Raw genomic sequence first — 17,463 nt, forward strand, 5'->3', positions numbered from 1 at the left:
TCCTACTTCAGTTGATGGCAGTTTCATCCCTCTATTATATTTGTTCTGGCCAAAAATCCTGGAGTTATCCTTGTCATTTCTCTCTCATATGCCACATTCAATCCATGAAGATATCCTGTTGGCTCTACTGATATATCCAGAACCTTATATACTTCTCCCACCTTGTCCAAAAGGCCACCATCTCTAGCTTGGATTACTGAAATAGCCTCATAACAGATCATACTGCTTTTATTCTGTCCTTCTACAATCTATTCTCAACACAGCAACCATAGTAACTCTTAAAATAGAAGTGACCTCCACTAGGTCACTTGAATGAATGAGAAACGTTAATTATAATACCTACAGTAGAAAATTATTGTAGGCCAGGAGCAATCGCTTATGCCTGTAATCCCAACACTTTGGGAGGCCGAGGTGGGTGGATCACCTGAGGTCAGGAGTTCAAGACCACCCTGGCTAACATAGTGAAAGCCCATCTCTACTAAAACTACAAAAATCAGTCGGGTGTGGTGGCACACACCTGTGGTCCCAGCTACTCAGGAGTCTGAGGCAGGAGAATTGCTTGAACCCGGGAGGCGGAGGTTGCAGTGAGCTGAGATTGCATCACTGCACTCCAGCCTGAGTGACAGAGTGACACTCTGTTTCAAAAAAAAAAAAGAAAAGAAAAAAGTTATTGTAGGGATTAAATAACTGGCAAAGATCCTGACACAGAATGGATACTGAACAAATGTTAGATCCTTACCACCCTTCTTTCTTCTCCCTTCTCCAAATATCCTCCCACTTGCCTGCTCTTATACCACTGCTCCCTCCTTCCTCTCTGAAATTTTTACCATTCTAGTCTCTCCTTTGAGTTTAAATCTAGGGAAATCCTACAAGTGCCACAGATGTCCTCTGAAAAGAAAGTCTGGGAAATATTTTCTTTCTTTTTCTGTTTTTGAGACAGGATCTCTCTCTGTTGCTCAGGCTGGAGTGCAGTGGCAAAAACATGGCTCACTGCAGGCTCAAACTCCTGGACTCAAGTGATCCTGCTGCCTCAGCCTCCTGAGTAGCTGAGACTTCAGGCATGCACTGCCATGCCCAGCTAAGAGGCCAGCTATATTCATTACCACAACTGTTTATCAAATTAGGATATTGTCACAGAGAAACAGGGATAGCACAGATTTTAAAGATCAAATTTATTGGCTGGGTTTGGTGGCTCACGCCTGTAATCCCAGCACTTTGGGAGGCGGAGGAGGGCGGATCACAGGTCAGGAGTTCGAGACCAGCCTCGTCAACATAATGAAACCCTGTCTCTACTAAAAATACAAGAAATTAGCTGGGTGTGATGGTGGATGCCTGTATCCCAGCTACTCAGGAGGCTGAGGCAGGAGAATCGCTTGAACCCAGGAGGCAGAGGTTGTAGTGAGCCAAGATCACACCCCTGCATTCCAGCCTAAGTGACAGAGAGAGACAAAAAAAAAAAAAAAAGGAAAAAAACCCCCACTTTATTGAAGTGTAATTTACATGCAAATTTTATGTGTATTCTTTGATGAGTTTTGACAAATGTTTGGGTAATTTTATTTGTGTTGGAGGCAGTAATGTCTCCTGGGATTATGCAGGTCCAGGCATTTAACAGAGGGATCCTGGTTAGGAAACAGGACAACATCAGGGCTCTGGGAAACATAATCAAACAGGAACAAGTGGAGACACCAAGGGCTGGCCCGAGGTTAGTCCTGGGATCTCACTGCACCAGGATCCGGCCCTCTGGAATGCCTGGCGACTTCATGGCAGCTTCCGGCCCTCCTCAGGGAGCGGTCTCACCACTCTGATGTGTGTTTAGGCCACGAGGTGAGAGCTAGGGCTGGGTTCTGGCTCTACGCCCTGCAACTTTCCTGCCACTACTCGCGCCTGTATCCCTGCCCAACAATAGGGGGCGCTCCAGTCGGTGATAGCCAACTTCCACCGGAGCCACCACAACCGCACCGCCCGATTGCCTCTCCAGCCTGTTAGAAACCGGTTTCAGATCCGCGGTAGAACCGCGGGCGGGAAAAAGTCAAAGCGCTGTCTAGGGTTCCCCTTCGGGTCCGCCATCCTCTGGTCTCCCTGGTCTCCCAGGCTCTGGGCTGACTAGGCGCGGACAGCTGAGCCCGCCTTTCAACCAGGCCCTTTCTCCCGCCCCTCTGCAGCTGAAACCCTCAAGAGGTTGCAGGTTCAGCTTTGACTTATAGAGACTACAACTCCAAATTCAGAGTCGCTGGGGAAACTGAGGCAGGACTGGGGACTCTGGGTGAGAGGTCAGGCGCTGGTCGCGGACTCTTTCTTCCGAGAGCTGAGACGGCTCTTCTGATAGCCCAAAGCTATTAATGCCGATCCTAGAAGAAAGCGCAGAGGTCCGGGCGGCTGGCCGGGGAGAGCGGCTGGGAAACCTCAGGGTGGCGCTGGCTGGAGGTGGGGCCGGGGGCGGGTTCCTGGCGGAGGGCGGGGCAGACATGGGCTACCGGGTGTGCCAGCCAAGCCCGGCACAGAGGAGGTGGTGGTGGTGGCCCTCGCCTGTGGCCCAGGTGCTGCTTGCGCTCGAACTCGCCGCCATGGAGGAGTTCCAGGAGCCTCTGAGTGGGCAGCTCCGGCTCTGCTTCTCGCCTGCGGCCCGGACCAGCCTCTTGCTGCTCAGGCTCAACGACGCTGCGCTGCGGGCGCTGCAAGAGTGTCAGCAGCAACAGGTACGGCCGATCCCCTTCTTCTCTAGTCCCTGCCTCTGGGGACTTTGGGCCTCAGCCAGCTACCCTGGAGAAGGTGCAGGGGAGAGGGAGCGGCGTCCGCAAACTCTGGCCTCTCCAGCTCTCCAAGTGAAGCCCGCTAGGCAGGTGACCCCAGGCTTCGGACCCCGGATCCCGGGGACACCGCTTCACCTGACCTCAATAGTCACATCTTCGCTCTCCCCGCAGGTACGGCCGCTGATTGCTTTCCAAGGCCACCGAGGGGTAAGTGCTGGCCCAGGGTGTGTGAGCGAGGTGGGGGAGAGGGAGCACAAACGTGGGCTGGAGGTGAAAGGTGTGGTCGGGGCCGGAGGCTGCGAGTGGTAGTCTGAGGTAGTTCCGAGAATTGAACCCCAAGTGGGGCGAGGAGGCTGCTGGGGTTGTCCCAGGGGGTTGTGGTTGAAGGGACTGTGCCGTTTCAGCCTCCTGGGGAACTCAGGCCCAGCTGCACCTGGTGTGCTAACGAGCCCCGTGGGACCCGTCTTAGTCTTAGGCCGGCTCCGGGACGAGAGGCGGCGGCAGGAGGGGGAGGGGCTGACTTCACGGGGCTTACCGTCTCCTTCCACCTCCAGTATCTGAGGCTCCCAGGCCCTGGCTGGTCCTGCCTCTTCTCCTTCATAGTGTCCCAGTGTGGCCAGGAGGGCGCTGGTGGTAGCTTGGACCTTGTGTGCCAACGCTTGGTCAGGTAAGGGGGAACAATAGGTAGCAGGCAAGAAGAGGTTTGTGGAAAGTGTGGGAGGGAAATGTGGAGAGGTACTTAAAAGCTCACCACCCTCCTGTTTTTTTTTCCACCATCCCTTTCCAGGTCTGGGCCTAACCGCCTTCACTGCATGGGCTCACTCAGGGAGCGCCTCACTATTTGGGCAGCCATGAATTCTATCCCAGCCCCATTATCTGTTCAGGGACACAACCTGACTGAAGATGCCAGACATCCTGAGAGCTGGCAGAACACAGGAGACTATTCTGAAGGACATGCAATATCACAGCCACAGATGGCGCTAGAGGAGGTAAGGCCAGAAACTGCAGGGAGTTTCCATACGGTGGGGCAAAGCCTGAAGTCCAAGGTATCCCAGTACTCCAGGGAACCAAGTGCTCCTGTCACTTTCCGCACCAGGTGTCTATGTCAGATCCACTGGCAAGCAACCAAGGACAGTCACTCCCAGGATCCTCAAGGGAGCACATGGCACAGTGGGAAGTGAGGTACTTTGGATGGGGTGGGACTAACATGGGAAGCTTTCGCATTGTCTTCCTTTCTAATCTCCACTCTTAAATGTTGTCTTAATAAAAGATCCAGTGCCACCTCCCACCCTGATTTTCTTCTATCCCATTCCCTTTAAATATCCTAGAAACCAGACCTATCTTCCAAACAGAGAACCTGATCAGGCACTGCCTTCCTCTACCAGCCGGAAACGTCTGGAGAAGGTAAGTTATAATGACAAGGGCTTTTCTTTTCTTTTTGAGACAGAGTCTTGTTCTGTCACCAGGCTGGAGTGCAGTGGTGTGATCTTGGCTCACTGCAACCTCTGCCTCCCAGGTTCAAGCGATTCTCCTGCCTCAGCCTCCAGAGTAGCTGGGACTACAGGTGCTTTCAGTATGCCCAGCTAACTTGTTTATTTTTAGTAGAGACAGGGTTTCAGCATGTTGGCCAGGTTAGTCTCAATTTCTTGACCTTAGGATCCGCCGGCCTTGGCCTCCAAAGTGCTGGGATTGCAGGAGTGAGCCACCATACCTGGCGCTGGCTTTTCTTTTTTTGTAACACTGATATAATAAAACAATGGCAAGGACTATTTTGAAGAGCAGTTTTAGTCAAGCCAAAATTTAGAAATTGGAAGCTCCTTATATGGGAAGAGTTTTTTTTTCTAGACGGAGTCTCACTCTGTTGCCAGGTTGGAGTGCAGTGGCGCAATCTCAGCTCACTGCAACCTCTGCCTCCAGGTTCAAATGATTCTCGTGCCTCAGCCTCCCAAGTAGCTGGGATTACAGGCACATGCCACCATGCCCAGCTCATTTCTGTATTTTTTGTTTTTTGAGATGGAGTTTCGCTCCTGTTGCCCAGGCTGGAATGCAATGGTGACCTCGGGTCACCACAACCTCTGCCTCCCGGGTTCAAGCGATTCTCCTACCTCAGACTCCTGAGTAGCTGGGATTACGGGCGTGTGCCACCATGCCTGGCTAATTTTTTGTATTTTTGGTAGAGACGGGGTTTCACTGTGTTGGCCAGGATGGTCTCAATCTCCTGACCTCATGATCCGCCTGCTTCAGCCTCCCAAAGTGCTGGGATTACAGGTGTGAGCCACTGCGCCTGGCCTAATTTCTGTATTTTTAGTAGAGACGGGGTTTAACCATGTTGGTCAGAATGGTCTTGATTTCTTTACCTTGTGATCTGCCCGCCTTAGCCTTCTAAAGTGCTAGGATTACAGGTTTGAGCCACCACACTGGCTATGGGAGGAATTTTTTTAGAGACAAGGTTTCTCTGTTCCCTGGGCTGGAGACTCCTGGGCTCAAGCCATCCTATATAGATTTTTTTCTTAGACAGTCTTACTCTGTCGCCCAGGCTGGAGTGTTGTGGTGTGATCGTGACTCACCACAGCCTTGAACTCCTGGGCTCAAGTGATTCTCCCTCTTCAGCTGGTGTGTGCCACTACACAAGGCTAATTGTTTTATTTTTTTTGTAGAGACAGGGTCTCACTATATTACCTAGTCTTGAAATTTTGGGCTCAAGCGATCCCCCCAACTCAGCCTCTGAAAGGGTTGAGATTACAGGTCTTAGCCACTGTGCCCAGCCTAGGAGGAATTTTGGAGAGGACATATTTAGAAGCTCTTGGCTGTTTATGTCACAGATATTTTCCTCAACAGAAACGTTCAGTGCCTGTAGCCACTGTAGAACTAGAAGAAAAGAGGTTCAGAACTCTGCCTCTAGTGCCAAATCCCCTACAAGGCCGGAGCCATCAGGATTTACAAAAGGGAGAAGACTGGGAGCAAGAAGATGAAGATAAGGACATGGACCTCAGATTAGAACACAGATCCTCAGTTCAAGAAGGTGAGTTAATGGGAGGAGGCTAAAAATGCCAGTGGAAAAAGACTTATAATCACTTGTGTTTTCTTGCTTCCTTCCTAGACTCTGGATCCCCAGGTCCTGAAGATGTACCAGACTACCTTCTGTGAGTTCCCTGCTTTTTCTAATTTCATCAAGCCTTGTGCATATATTAAGATACACTTCCTGGAATCTGGGAGCTTTTCAGGGGCAATGAAATTGAAGGTGACACCTCTCTTCTCCTGGCAGGCAATACAGGGCCATCCACAGTGCAGAACAGCAACATGCCTATGAGCAGGAATTTGAGACAGATTATGCTGAATACCGCATCCTGCATGCCCGTGTTGGTGCTGCAAGCCAAAGGTTCATAGAGCTGGGAGCAGAGATTAAGAGAGTTCAGCAAGGAACTCCGGAACACAAGGTAAGGACAGGATCCAGCCTGGCTTTTCAGCTCTACTGGCCATTAACCCCCTGTTAACCACCCATATACCTGGGTTTGTACAGTGACTAAGCAAAGTGACAAGAAAACCTGTTTGAGGGAAAAAATTAGTCTGTTATCATTTGTTAGAATAAGGGAAGTTACTTCCCCCTAACTTTTTTTTGGGACAGTCTAGCTCTGTCACTGAGGCTTGTGTGCAGTGGCACGAGCTCGGCTTACTGCAACCTTCATCTCCTAGGCTAAAGCTATTCTCATGCCTCCACTTTCCAAATAGCTGAGATTATAGGTATATGCCACCATGCTGAGCTAGTTTTCGTATTTTTAGTAGAGACGAGGTTTTACTATGTTGGCCAGGGTGGTCTCGAACTCCTGACCTTAAGTGATCCACCCACCTCAGCCTCCCAAAATGCTGGGATTATAGGTATGACCCACTGTGCCCGGCCCCTTTCTTATTTCTTTTTTTTTTTGAGACGGAGTTTCGCTTGTTACCCAGGCTGGAATGCAATGGCGCGATCTCGGCTCACTGCAACCTCTGTCTCCCAGGTTCAAGTGATCCTCCTGCCTCAGCCTCTTGAGTAGCTGGGATTACAGGCACGCGCCACCATGCCCAGCTAATTTTTTGTATTTTTAGCAGAGACGGGGTTTCACCATGTTGACCAGGATGGTCTCGATCTCTTGACCTCGTGATCCACCCGCCTCAGCCTCCCAAAGTGCTGGGATTACAGGCGTGAGCCACCGCACCCGGCCCTTTCTTATTTCTTAATGTTAAATTCAGTGCTAGTATTTTCTGTTTCAGGTGCTGGAAGAGAAGATAGTCCAGGAATATAAAAAGTTCAGGAAGGTAAGACAAGATCTGGGAATGAAAGTAAGAAGGTAGAAATGAGGATTTTTACTTTTTGACATGGATGCTTTTTCTCCGCAGCGGTACCCAGGTTACAGAGAAGAAAAGCGTCGTTGTGAGTACCTTCACCAGAAATTGTCCCACATTAAAGGTCTCATCCTGGAGTTTGAGGAAAAGAACAGGGGCAGTTGAAGTTATCAAGAGGGCTCTTGACCCTCTGCTTAGTGAAACATGAAGGAACAAAGCAGCTATAAACTAAATAGAATGCAGCTATCTCTTTTTCTTATGCTGACCACTGGAGTCCAGGTGGCAAGTGGAGAGTTGCTCTAGGTTCTTGAGGTTTGGTTTTCATTGTTGCTAATTTTTAGGGTGTGGGCACTATGCAAAGACTCCATAGCTGTTGTGCTCAGGAGTCTAGAAAAAGTGACAGAGGCTTGGCTTCTTCACTTTTAGTTCAGCCAAGTCATTTTCAAGTCCTGAGAAATGACATCATCTTCAGGATAAGATAATGAGGACATTAGGCAAATTAAGTTAATTTAGCCCGGTAGCCTCTCTAAGGAAACAATAATGACAACTTTTGCTAAGAGCTAAAATAACTTGTAGCATACCTGGATATAATGGGAAGGGGCCTGGGTCTTAGCCATGTACTGAATTTTTTTACCAACATGGCTAAAAAATTAAAACTGATTGCTTCTGTGTTCTTTGTACAAGTTTATATATTTTCCTTAAATCTTCCAAGGCAGTTGGTCCATAATACTGGCTTTACATCTGAGCCACTTTTGGGCTATCTAAATAATTAGATCCCCGTGCCCCAGCCCAGATGTTATGAGTTAGAATCTCGAAGATTATGGTTTAGACATCTTTTACTTTTTCCAAGCTCTGTGTGTGACCAAGATATGTATTTTGCTGTAAGGCTCTACCGAATTCATCTTAAAACTGACAGCTAAATATTCTAATTATATAGTAGGAAGAAAGTTCTTTTCTGAACATAGGTGTTTGTAGGATCACCTAAAGTAAGGCTCCTATCTGGAATTATCCAGTGGCTGAAAACAGTAACTGCGCAGGATTTGAGTTTACCTACAAAAGGAGAGAAATGGTTTATTTGGACAAAAGATCATTCTCCAATCCTATCCTTTCTGTTCCTTATTGTTACAAATGAAAGTGGATGCTTCACTCTTAACTAGGAACGATACTGCCTTTCCCAGTTCTACTGGAGAGGGAAATTAAAGGGCCACACCTTAGGCTTTGGAGGGTAGAGCTGCACCCAGCAGTGTCAGCAATTCCTGAAACAACTTGGATGGAACCCCATGATGCCACACCCATAACAGGATATTTCTGGGCAGAGAACAGTCCTTGGGAGGTATAAACATGCAGTAAGCTCAGCTGCATGGCAAGGATAAACAGGAACCCATCCTTAGGGCATGGACAGCCTAACAAGAAAGGCCCTTCACCTGTTCTAAACACCAGGGTAGGCCTGGGCAATAAACATGTAAGGAGAGAAAGAGATGATACATTTGGAAAGAATTTTGAATTGATTAATTATGGATCCAGTCAAGTCAGTCTACAGCTGCAGTGACCAGTACAGTAGCAACTCTATGGCTATTTAAATAAATGAAAACTAAAAAGGGGCTAGGCGCGGTGGCTTATGCCTGTAATCCCAGCACTTTGGGAGGCTGAGGCAGGTGGGTCACGAGATCAACAATTCGAGACCAGACTGACCAACATGGTGAAACCCCATCTCTAAAGAAATACATAAAAAATAAAAAATGTAGTTTCTAGCCATATTTCAGATGCTCCGTAGCTACCATTGAACAGTGTAGATAACATTTCCATCACTGAAGAAAGCTCTATTGGAGTGATAGTGTGTAGAGAACCTCTGGTTCTCAATCTTGTGGAAAATAAGACAGTTTAAAGGGGTCTCATTTATTGTCACTGTTCCAAATGTACAAAAAAAATTAGAAAATACCCCCCAACTCAATTCCCCCCACCCCACAACGTTCCCCTCAACACAAATAATTTTTCCCAAAACCACAAACATAAACTGGTCCTGGTGTTTCCATAAACAGTGCAGCTAAGAAACAGTTTAGAGAAAATTTAACAGGATTCAGATTATATCCATTCTGTCCTCTCAGCCCTGAGAGGTAATAATTCCCATATGGGTCCCAGTCCTCCCCAATGGTTTTCCTATCTCTGGTGGAAGAGTCCTTTTACAAAGTGGTGTTTGACTACTGCTTTAGAGATCCTCCTGTGCCTTCTTCTTCTTCTTGGGCTTTTCTTCTTGAATTACAGGGGGGTTTGTAGCTTCTCGTTGTAAATAGCTAATAAAATCACTTAATTCACGGCCACCCTGAAAACAGAAAGATTACCTTAAAAATGTAACTTTTTAAAGAACCCCAATCTGCCCCACCCAAACAGGAAGACTTCTGAGTTTATAAAAGCACATTAGTACCCACCTATACTCACCATTAGAGTTTAAAGAGTTTTCAGTTAAATAAACCCAATTAAAGAACTGACTATGCTTAAGAGTGTGTGTTTATGTCATGTGTACGTTTGTGGGGATATGGGACAATTCACTTACTTCGTATTTCTTTGGATTTAGCTTCTTGTTGGCTGGAGAGAAGTATATGGTAGGAAAACTGGGGAAAGAAACATTTATTAATTTCAAGGAGTCACGTGGGCCCATGCTGCAAAACTCTTAAGCCAAGAAGGAATCAGTGGTTCTGCCTTCAACTGGAATATGAAGACCTCCCCCAAAACCATGTCTTGTAAAGAAATAGTTTCCTGGTGGTTACAAGCTTTATTCCTATCAATTGCCTGGATATGTTTGTTAGTTTTTAATCCACTTACCCTCTGACTTCATATGGAGAAGGCACATCATTGGCTGTGGCATCCATCTTGGCTATGACGATATTTGGGTCTTTGCTGAGCTGTTAATAAAATAGGTTAAATGTTTAAATTCCAAGTTTTCAGTGACTGAGGGACACTTAGTCAATTCAAGACTTAATCTCATTCTTCAAACACCCAGATAAACTGCTGTTCACGTGGGAAGAGTGGTTTGCAGATAGTAGTACCTCACTTTGCACAAACTTCCCTTTTTTCTCTTGTACTAAGACTCTACATATTGCCACCTTCAAATTTACCTTGTCTGAATAAGACATTACAAAGACTAAGCCAAATGTTTTAAGATGAAGGACCATATGGATTCATGTAAGCCATTACCAAAATTCAGAAGTTCTTAGATATTTTTAACCATAATCTACATTGAGCCTGAGGAATGGAATGTTAAAAGTGCGTATCTCAGGCGCCGCACAGGCTGGAGCAGTAGGGGGCAGTCAAAGAAAGCGAGTAAACTGTAATTTTGGAAAAAAAATCTATCAGTACTTAGGAACTAAGCAAATTAGCCAATGCTGAATACATACATAAACTTAGGCTCCCGCTCAAATGTTATCCTCAGAATAGGGTTCACACTTACCTTCTCTCCAAGTTCTTTATACTTAGGCTCCAGATTCTTACAGTGACCACACCAAGGGGCATAAAATTCAATCAGCACATCTTTATCTTCATTATTCACTATTTCATCAAAATTCTCTGCTACCACTACCTAGAAAACACAGGAGAATCTCTGGTTGGTAAGGTAACATTAAAAAAATAAATTCACAAGTTGTATTTGTTCCTAGACCCAATCCCTCTCTAATTTGATGTGTTATCATAGAAAGTAACTCATGGAAACCCAAATCACATTTACAGATTAAAGATGTTGCCATTCACTATAGATACCGACTTGCTCCTATGTCTGTCGCCTATCAAACTATGTTCAGGAAGTTACAGGACACAAAAGTGCTACCCAACCGTTCCTTAAAATAATTTCAAGCCAGGCTCGGTAGCACATGCCTGCAGTCCAAGCTATTCAGAAGGCTGAGTCTACATAGTAAGACCGCATCTCTATAAAAAACATTCAGAGCAATACACTGTTCTTAGGGGTTGCTCTATCCTCATAAGTTAGCCCAATATAAATTTCATCAGAAAATTCTATGCAGGCTTTATACACTTGCCCTTACCAAGCATTTTGAGTCCTGCCAGTGCTTATTTTATGACTCAGGGAATGAGGACAAAAAAAAAAAAAAAAGAGAGAGAAAGTGAGAGGCAATTGCTCATAGCTTGATAAGGTTGTGAGCACCTCACCTTTACAGGACCATCATTGCTCTCTGGGATAGGTTCAGACTTAAGGTATCTCTTCAGATTGCCATCAAAGTAATCCTGCAGGAACCTCTCCAGAGCCTTGCCATCACGCCTGCAATTGGAAAACAAAGGTCAGGCTGGTTAATTTACTCCTACCACTGAGAAGACTAAAAGCAATTTCTTTGAACAGTTACTATGTATTTTAGTTTTAATTTCAAGGCAAAAAAAGGAAAATACTTATCTCTCAATATGCAGAACTGACTGAACAAACAAACTGTAACTTTTGTTTCTAGTGTGTTCTTTGTGGGTTATAAAGTTCAGAGAAAGAAGAATCATTGTCTTTTGGAGGTTGATTTTTGTAAAAGAACCAGATCCTATTGCTCTGGAGTATAGTGTGTGTTTACAGTATTTTCTTTTATAACTGGCTCACAAGGAAGATTTTCTCTTGTCTCAATCTCCCAAAATCTCAGAAAGTGAGGATAAAAATTGTTTCTGGAGCCTTAAGGTCTTCCTGATCCTGAACTTACTTTAGACCCATGTAGTATTTTTTTTTTTTTTTTTTAAAGATGGCGTTTCACCATGTTGGTCAGGCTGGTCTTGAACTCCCAACCTCAGGTGATCTCCCTCCTTGGCCTCCAAAGTGCTTGGATTACAGGTGTGAGCCACCATGCCCGGCCCACCCATGTAGGTTTTTTTTTTTTTTTTTTTTTTTTTAGTTTGAGACGGAGTTTCACTCTAGTTGCCCAGGCTGGAGTGCAATGGCACGATCTTGGCTCACCGCAACCTCCGCCTCCTGGGCTCAGGCAATTCTCCTGCCTCAGCCTCCTGAGTAGCTGGGATTACAGGCACGCACCACCATGCCCAGCTGATTTTTTGTATTTTTAGTAGAGACGGGGTTTCACCATGTTGACCAGGATGGTCTCGATCTCTTGACCTCGTGATGCACCCGCCTCGGCCTCCCAAAGTGCTGGGATTACAGGCGTGAGCCACCGCGCCCGGCCCATGTAGTATTTCAAAAAGAAAAGACATTCTGTAGGGATGAGGGGGAAAATGGTTTGGTTTCAAATTATATCAGTAACAAGGAGGTTTTCCAATCTTTTCTTCGATTTTTAAATTTTTTATAGATATGGGGTCTTGCTATGTTGCCCAGGCTGGCCTTGAACTCATGGGCTCAAATTATCTTCCTGCCTTAGCCTCCCAAAGTGCTGGGATTACAGATGTGAGCCATCATGCCTGGCTCAAAGGAGGCTGTCCAATCGTCTTTCTTTTCTTTCCCTTCCACCCTCCCTCCCTTCCTTCTTCCTTTCCTTCTTTTTTTTTTTTTTTTTTGAGACAGAGTCTTGCTCTGTCACCCAGGCTGGAGAACAGTGGCATGGTCTCAGCTCACTGCAATCTCTGCCTCCTGGGTTCAAGTGATTCTCCTGCCTCAGCCTCCCTAGTAACTGGAATTACAGGTGCACACCACCACACCCAGCTAATTTTTGTATTTTTTTTTTTTTTTTTTGAGACAGAGTCTTGCTCTGTCACTAGGCAGCAGGCTAGAGTGCAGTGGCGTGATCTCGGCTCACTGCAACCTCCGCCTCCCAGGTTCAAGCAATTCTCCTGCCTCAGCCTCTCAAGCAGCTGGGACTACAGGTGCTCACCACCACGCCCAGCTAATTTTTATATTTTAGTAGAGATGGAGTTTCACCATGTTGGCCAGGATGGTCTCAATCTCTTGACCTTGTGATCCTCCCGCCTCGGCCTCCCAAAGTGCTGGGATTACAGATTTGAGCCACTGTGCTCGGCCTTTATCCACTATTTCTAATGACCAAGTGGAATCATGTAAGAATTCCATGATTCTTTCATTAGTTTTCATCCTTTCATTAGTTTTCATAATTCATTAAGGATCATAATCCCTAAAGTACCTATATTTATTTATTTTTTTATTTTGAGATGGACTTTCACTCTTGTTGCCCAGGCTGGAGAGTAATGGCGCGATCTTGGCTCACCGCAACCTCCACCTCCCGGTTCAAGTGATTCTCCCGCCTCAGCCTCCCGAGTAGCTGGGATTACAGGCATGTGCCACCACACCTGGCTAATTCTTTTTGCATTTTTAGTAGAGATGGGGTTTCTCCATGCTGGTCAGGCTAGTCTCACACTCCTGACCTCAGGTGATCCGCCTGCCCTGGCCTCCCGAAGTACTGGGATTATAGGCATAAGTCACCGTGCCTGGCCTAAATTACCTATATTTAAATTGAGAAACGTGACAGTCATAGGTCTTGACTTAAAAGACCTATCTTCACATTCCAGTAGTATTGTTCCTTATAAATCCTTTGTAGTATAAAAGGCTTTAATAATTGCCTTGCAGAATCAAAGCCCAACTAGCAACTCACGAGAATTCTTCCTGCATGACAAACTTCTCTCCCTTAGCAGTTCTGATGGCAACAACAGGAATCTCTCCAGTAGTGCTTTCCAAGCCAAAATCAGAAAGTTCATGGCTAAAGGTTTTGCGGCTAGCTACAGCAAAGTTGAGTTTGTGCCCAGCATCCAGGAATTTCTTTGCCACCATCATTACCCTGTGGGAAACAAGAGATATTTGTGCCAAGACTATACAGGGTGGTCAAGCACTTTTGAAACTAAGAAGCAAGTGACTGGAAATCAAAGACTAAGTTCCACAGTCCATGTAGCCTTCTGGCATCAGTCAGAACAGTCTGAGCTCTTCAGCACTGAATAAGTATTATAATATATTTCAATGCCTTACTAAACCTCACGGCCAAATTGGTGATACCCAATCAACTGGTCCATTCCTGCTAAATCTTGCTGTATTATATAACCAAAATCTATTTTAGGCATAATGACTGATATGAAAAGAAAATTTATAAGGATAAAATGCACTGAGAGTCTAAAGGTGCAAGTAAGCACAATGTTTTAAGTGCATTTTACATCAAATTTGCACCTTTTATTTGGAACCACTGTGTCACAAAGCAAAGAAACACCTATGAAATACATGCTCAATAGACTTTGAAAACAGTTTATGTTACCTGTCCTTAAGGCTTCAAATGTAGTTTTTGGAAGCCAAATGTTCCCATTCTTTCCTGCTCTTACACCACATATGGTAACAGGACACTTCTTTTCTTTTTGAGACGGAGTTTCACTCTTGTTACCCAGGCTGGAGTGCAATGGCGCGATCTCGGCTCACCGCAACCTCCGCCTCCTGGGTTCAGGCAATTCTCCTGCCTCAGCCTCCTGAGTAGCTGGGATTACAGGCACGCACCAACATGCCCAGCTCATTTTTTGTATTTTTAGTAGAGACGGGGTTTCACCATGTTGACCAGGATGGTTTCGATTTCTTGACCTCGTGATCCACCCATCTCGGCCTCCCAAAGTGCTGGGATTACAGGCTTGAGCCACCGCGCCCGGCCTCAGGACACTTATTTTCATTTTTCGTTTGTTTTAAGCTTAAGAAACCAATTATTTTTTTTACAGGATAGCTATGAGACTGTTTATACATTGGGTAAACTTGTTCACAAGGGAAAACCATAATTCTTATTACCTGTTTCTCCAGTAGTTGGAACCCTTAGCATTCTTTTCATAGTCCACATCATAGTAAGCAATAAGTAAGTCCTTGCCCTGTATCAAATCTTTATTATCTTCTGTCATGTGAGGGCACATACCAAAACTGAAATGAAATAATCCATTATTAACTGGCGTGGCAAGTTTTTTAGCTGTATCATAAAAGTTACCACAAAGTAACTGACAGCATTTATGAAGGAAAGAGATTTTCAACATTTACTAAGGAGCAATATACCTTACAGGATGTCAACAGGAGTTCTAACACCCATACATTACTGCTTTAATATAAACTCAAACTATTATTGTTACAACCCCCTGAATAGACCATTTAAGCCAAAATATAGCTCTGCTTAATAACTGAGGTAAAAAAAACTAAAATCAAGCAAAGAAATCCCAGACTAGATACAAAGAAGTACTCACATGTTTTCCTGAATAAACTTTTTAATTTTGCCACTGGTCATTTTCTGCTCTGTATATGCCACAGTCTTGTCCTCAAACTTGTTAGTCAGATGAGAAGGACGAAATAAGGTGATACCCCTTAAAAAAAAAAAAGTCTCAATAGACAAAAAAACCTTTTCCCCTTCTTTTTTTTTTTTTTTTTTTTTAATAGGGTTTTGCTCTGTTGCTCAGGCTGGAGTGCAGTGGTGTGATCATAGCTCACTGCAGCCCTAAACACCCAGGCTCAAGTGATCCTCCCACCTTTGCTGCCCAAGTAGCTGAGAAAATAGGTATGCACCACCATGTACAACTAATTTTTTTTTTTTTTTTTTGAGACAGAGTCTCACTCTGTCACCCAGGCTGGAGTGCAATGGCACAATCTCTGCTAACTACAACCGGGACCTTGCAGGTTCAAGCAATTTTCCTGCCTTAGCCTCCTGAATAGCTGGGATTACAGGCGCATACCACTGCACCTGGCTAATTTTTGTATTTTTATTAGAGATGGGGTTTCGCCATCTTGGCTAGGCTGGTCTCAAACTCCTGACCTCCTGATACACCCGCCTCAACCTCCCAAAGTGCTGGGATCACAGGCATGAGCCACTGTACCCAGCCTAATTTTTTATTTTTATTTTTTAATTTTGTAGAGATGGGAGTCTATCTACATTACCAAGGCTGGTCTTGAACTCCCAGGCTCAAGTGATCCTCCCACCTCAGCCTTTAAAAGGTGCTGGGATTACAGGCATAGCCCCATATTTCATATAAAGCTCAGACTATCTACTTTTGCCACCACTTTAAACTAGCATCATCTAAGCACATAAGGACTCTTTTCTAGTACTGGACTCAGCAACATGACCTTCTAATTAACACTGAGATGCTAACCACCTTAATCTTAAGTGCAATAATTGGGTATACGGTTTAATAAATTTTGGGTTGGAAAATTAAGAGAACTTGGTTCTAATCATAGTTCCCCAACTAATTCCAAACATGTTGGACCAGGTCTCAATTTAACCCATCTGGGCTTCAGCTTTTTCATTATCTCAAAAGAGGGTTAGAGTGGATTTTCAAACCTTTAAAAACAATAGCAGGTCAGGTGGGGTGGCACACGCCTGTAATCCCAACACTCTGGGAACCCAGGGCAGGCAGATCACCTGTCAGGAGTTTGAGACCAGCATGATGAAACGCCGTCTCTACTAAAAACACAAAAATTAGCCAGGTGTGGTAGTGCATGCCTGTAATCCCAACTACTCAGGAGGCTAAGGCAGGAATATCACTTGAACCCAGGAGGTGGAGGTTGCAGTGAGCCAAGATTGCGCCATTGCACTCCAGCCTAGGCAACGAGGGCAAGATTCCAGCTGGAAAAAAACAAACCAAAAAAACCCCTCAAGCTTACTCTAAATCTTCTTTTCATACATGGTTAGTGACTACTACTGTTTACATTTTTTGTTTTGTTTTGTTTTGAGACGCAGTCTTGCTCTGTTGTCCAGGCTGGAGTGCTGTGGTGTGATCTCAGCTCACTGCAACCTCTGCCTCCCAGTTCAAACAGTTCTTCTGCCTCAGCCTCCCAAGTGGCTGAGACTACAGGTGTGTGCCACCATGCCCGGCTAATTTTTACATTTTTAGTAGAGATGGGGTTTCACCATATTGGCCAGGCTGGTCTTGAACTCCTGACCTCATGATCTGCCCACCTCAGCCTCCCAAAGTGCTGGGATTACAGGTGTGAGCCACCGCCACGTGGCCTTGTTTACTTTTTTTTTTTATACTCACCCCTTCCCTTCCATTGCCACTAATGCTGTTGACTGAGTTTAGACTCTCACATGTCACCCTCAGTTTAGATTCACCTTAGAATTCTCCTTAGAATGCCTTGCACCACTCCCCTTTCAAAGCATTATCATGTGGTTGCCAGTGACTTCTTCACAAATTTAACCCATTTATGCCAGAGGTTGCATAATGTTTTGTGAAAAATCAGACCTTGGCAACGACCTTGAGCAGGAGGATATAAATAACTCCAACAAGCTTAATGTTCCAATAATGGAACACTAGGCATTGCTCCTCAGGCCAAAATCTTTCAATGGTTCTCAAATGTCTGAAAGATAAAATCGAAGCTCTTTTATATGGCACTTAAAATTTGTACTTTAGTCTCTGCTTAACACTCCAATCTTACCTTTTACTATGATCTCAAACACAAGCAATGCTCCAGCAGTATTATGTACGGCTCCAACATGCCTAGGCTATCCTACATCTCAAG

General features: G+C 45.2%; 2 protein-coding genes across 2 annotated transcripts in view; one reads left to right on the top strand and one right to left on the bottom strand.

The window, feature by feature from the left end:
- The first annotated feature begins 1,531 nt into the window (after positions 1-1,531).
- Positions 1,532-7,751, top strand: ELL3 (elongation factor for RNA polymerase II 3). Its single transcript, XM_032297660.1, has 11 exons — positions 1,532-2,696; positions 2,922-2,957; positions 3,305-3,417; positions 3,538-3,739; positions 3,847-3,932; positions 4,079-4,154; positions 5,589-5,772; positions 5,851-5,893; positions 6,016-6,187; positions 7,002-7,046; positions 7,128-7,751. The coding sequence occupies exons 1-11, from the start codon at positions 2,340-2,342 to the stop codon at positions 7,236-7,238; spliced, it is 1,425 nt and encodes a 474-aa protein (XP_032153551.1). The 5' UTR covers positions 1,532-2,339; the 3' UTR covers positions 7,239-7,751.
- A 1,197-nt stretch (positions 7,752-8,948) lies between these two features.
- The window catches only part of PDIA3 (protein disulfide isomerase family A member 3), a 23,334-nt gene continuing 14,819 nt past the window's right edge, over positions 8,949-17,463 (bottom strand). The window contains exons 6-13 of the mRNA XM_032297659.1: positions 15,201-15,317; positions 14,761-14,886; positions 13,601-13,783; positions 11,229-11,337; positions 10,519-10,647; positions 9,894-9,973; positions 9,625-9,682; positions 8,949-9,393 (exon numbers count right to left, since the gene is read on the bottom strand). Of these exons, the coding sequence (XP_032153550.1) occupies positions 9,280-9,393; positions 9,625-9,682; positions 9,894-9,973; positions 10,519-10,647; positions 11,229-11,337; positions 13,601-13,783; positions 14,761-14,886; positions 15,201-15,317 (916 nt within the window). The 3' untranslated portion in view covers positions 8,949-9,279. The remainder of the gene's footprint in view (positions 9,394-9,624; positions 9,683-9,893; positions 9,974-10,518; positions 10,648-11,228; positions 11,338-13,600; positions 13,784-14,760; positions 14,887-15,200; positions 15,318-17,463) is intronic.

Source organism: Sapajus apella, unplaced genomic scaffold, assembly GCF_009761245.1.
Source record: "Sapajus apella isolate SASKATOON/1434 unplaced genomic scaffold, GSC_monkey_1.0 scaffold37, whole genome shotgun sequence".
Lineage (NCBI taxonomy): Eukaryota > Metazoa > Chordata > Mammalia > Primates > Cebidae > Sapajus > Sapajus apella.

Coding starts and splice junctions, on each gene's coding strand:
- ELL3 (XM_032297660.1), top strand. CDS start 2,340: ATGCCGATCCTAGAAGAAAGCGCAGAGGTCCGGGCGGCTGGCCGGGGA. Junction 5,773..5,850: donor CAGATCCTCAGTTCAAGAAG/GTGAGTTAATGG, acceptor CTTCCTTCCTAG/ACTCTGGATCCCCAGGTCCT. Junction 7,047..7,127: donor AATATAAAAAGTTCAGGAAG/GTAAGACAAGAT, acceptor TTTTCTCCGCAG/CGGTACCCAGGTTACAGAGA.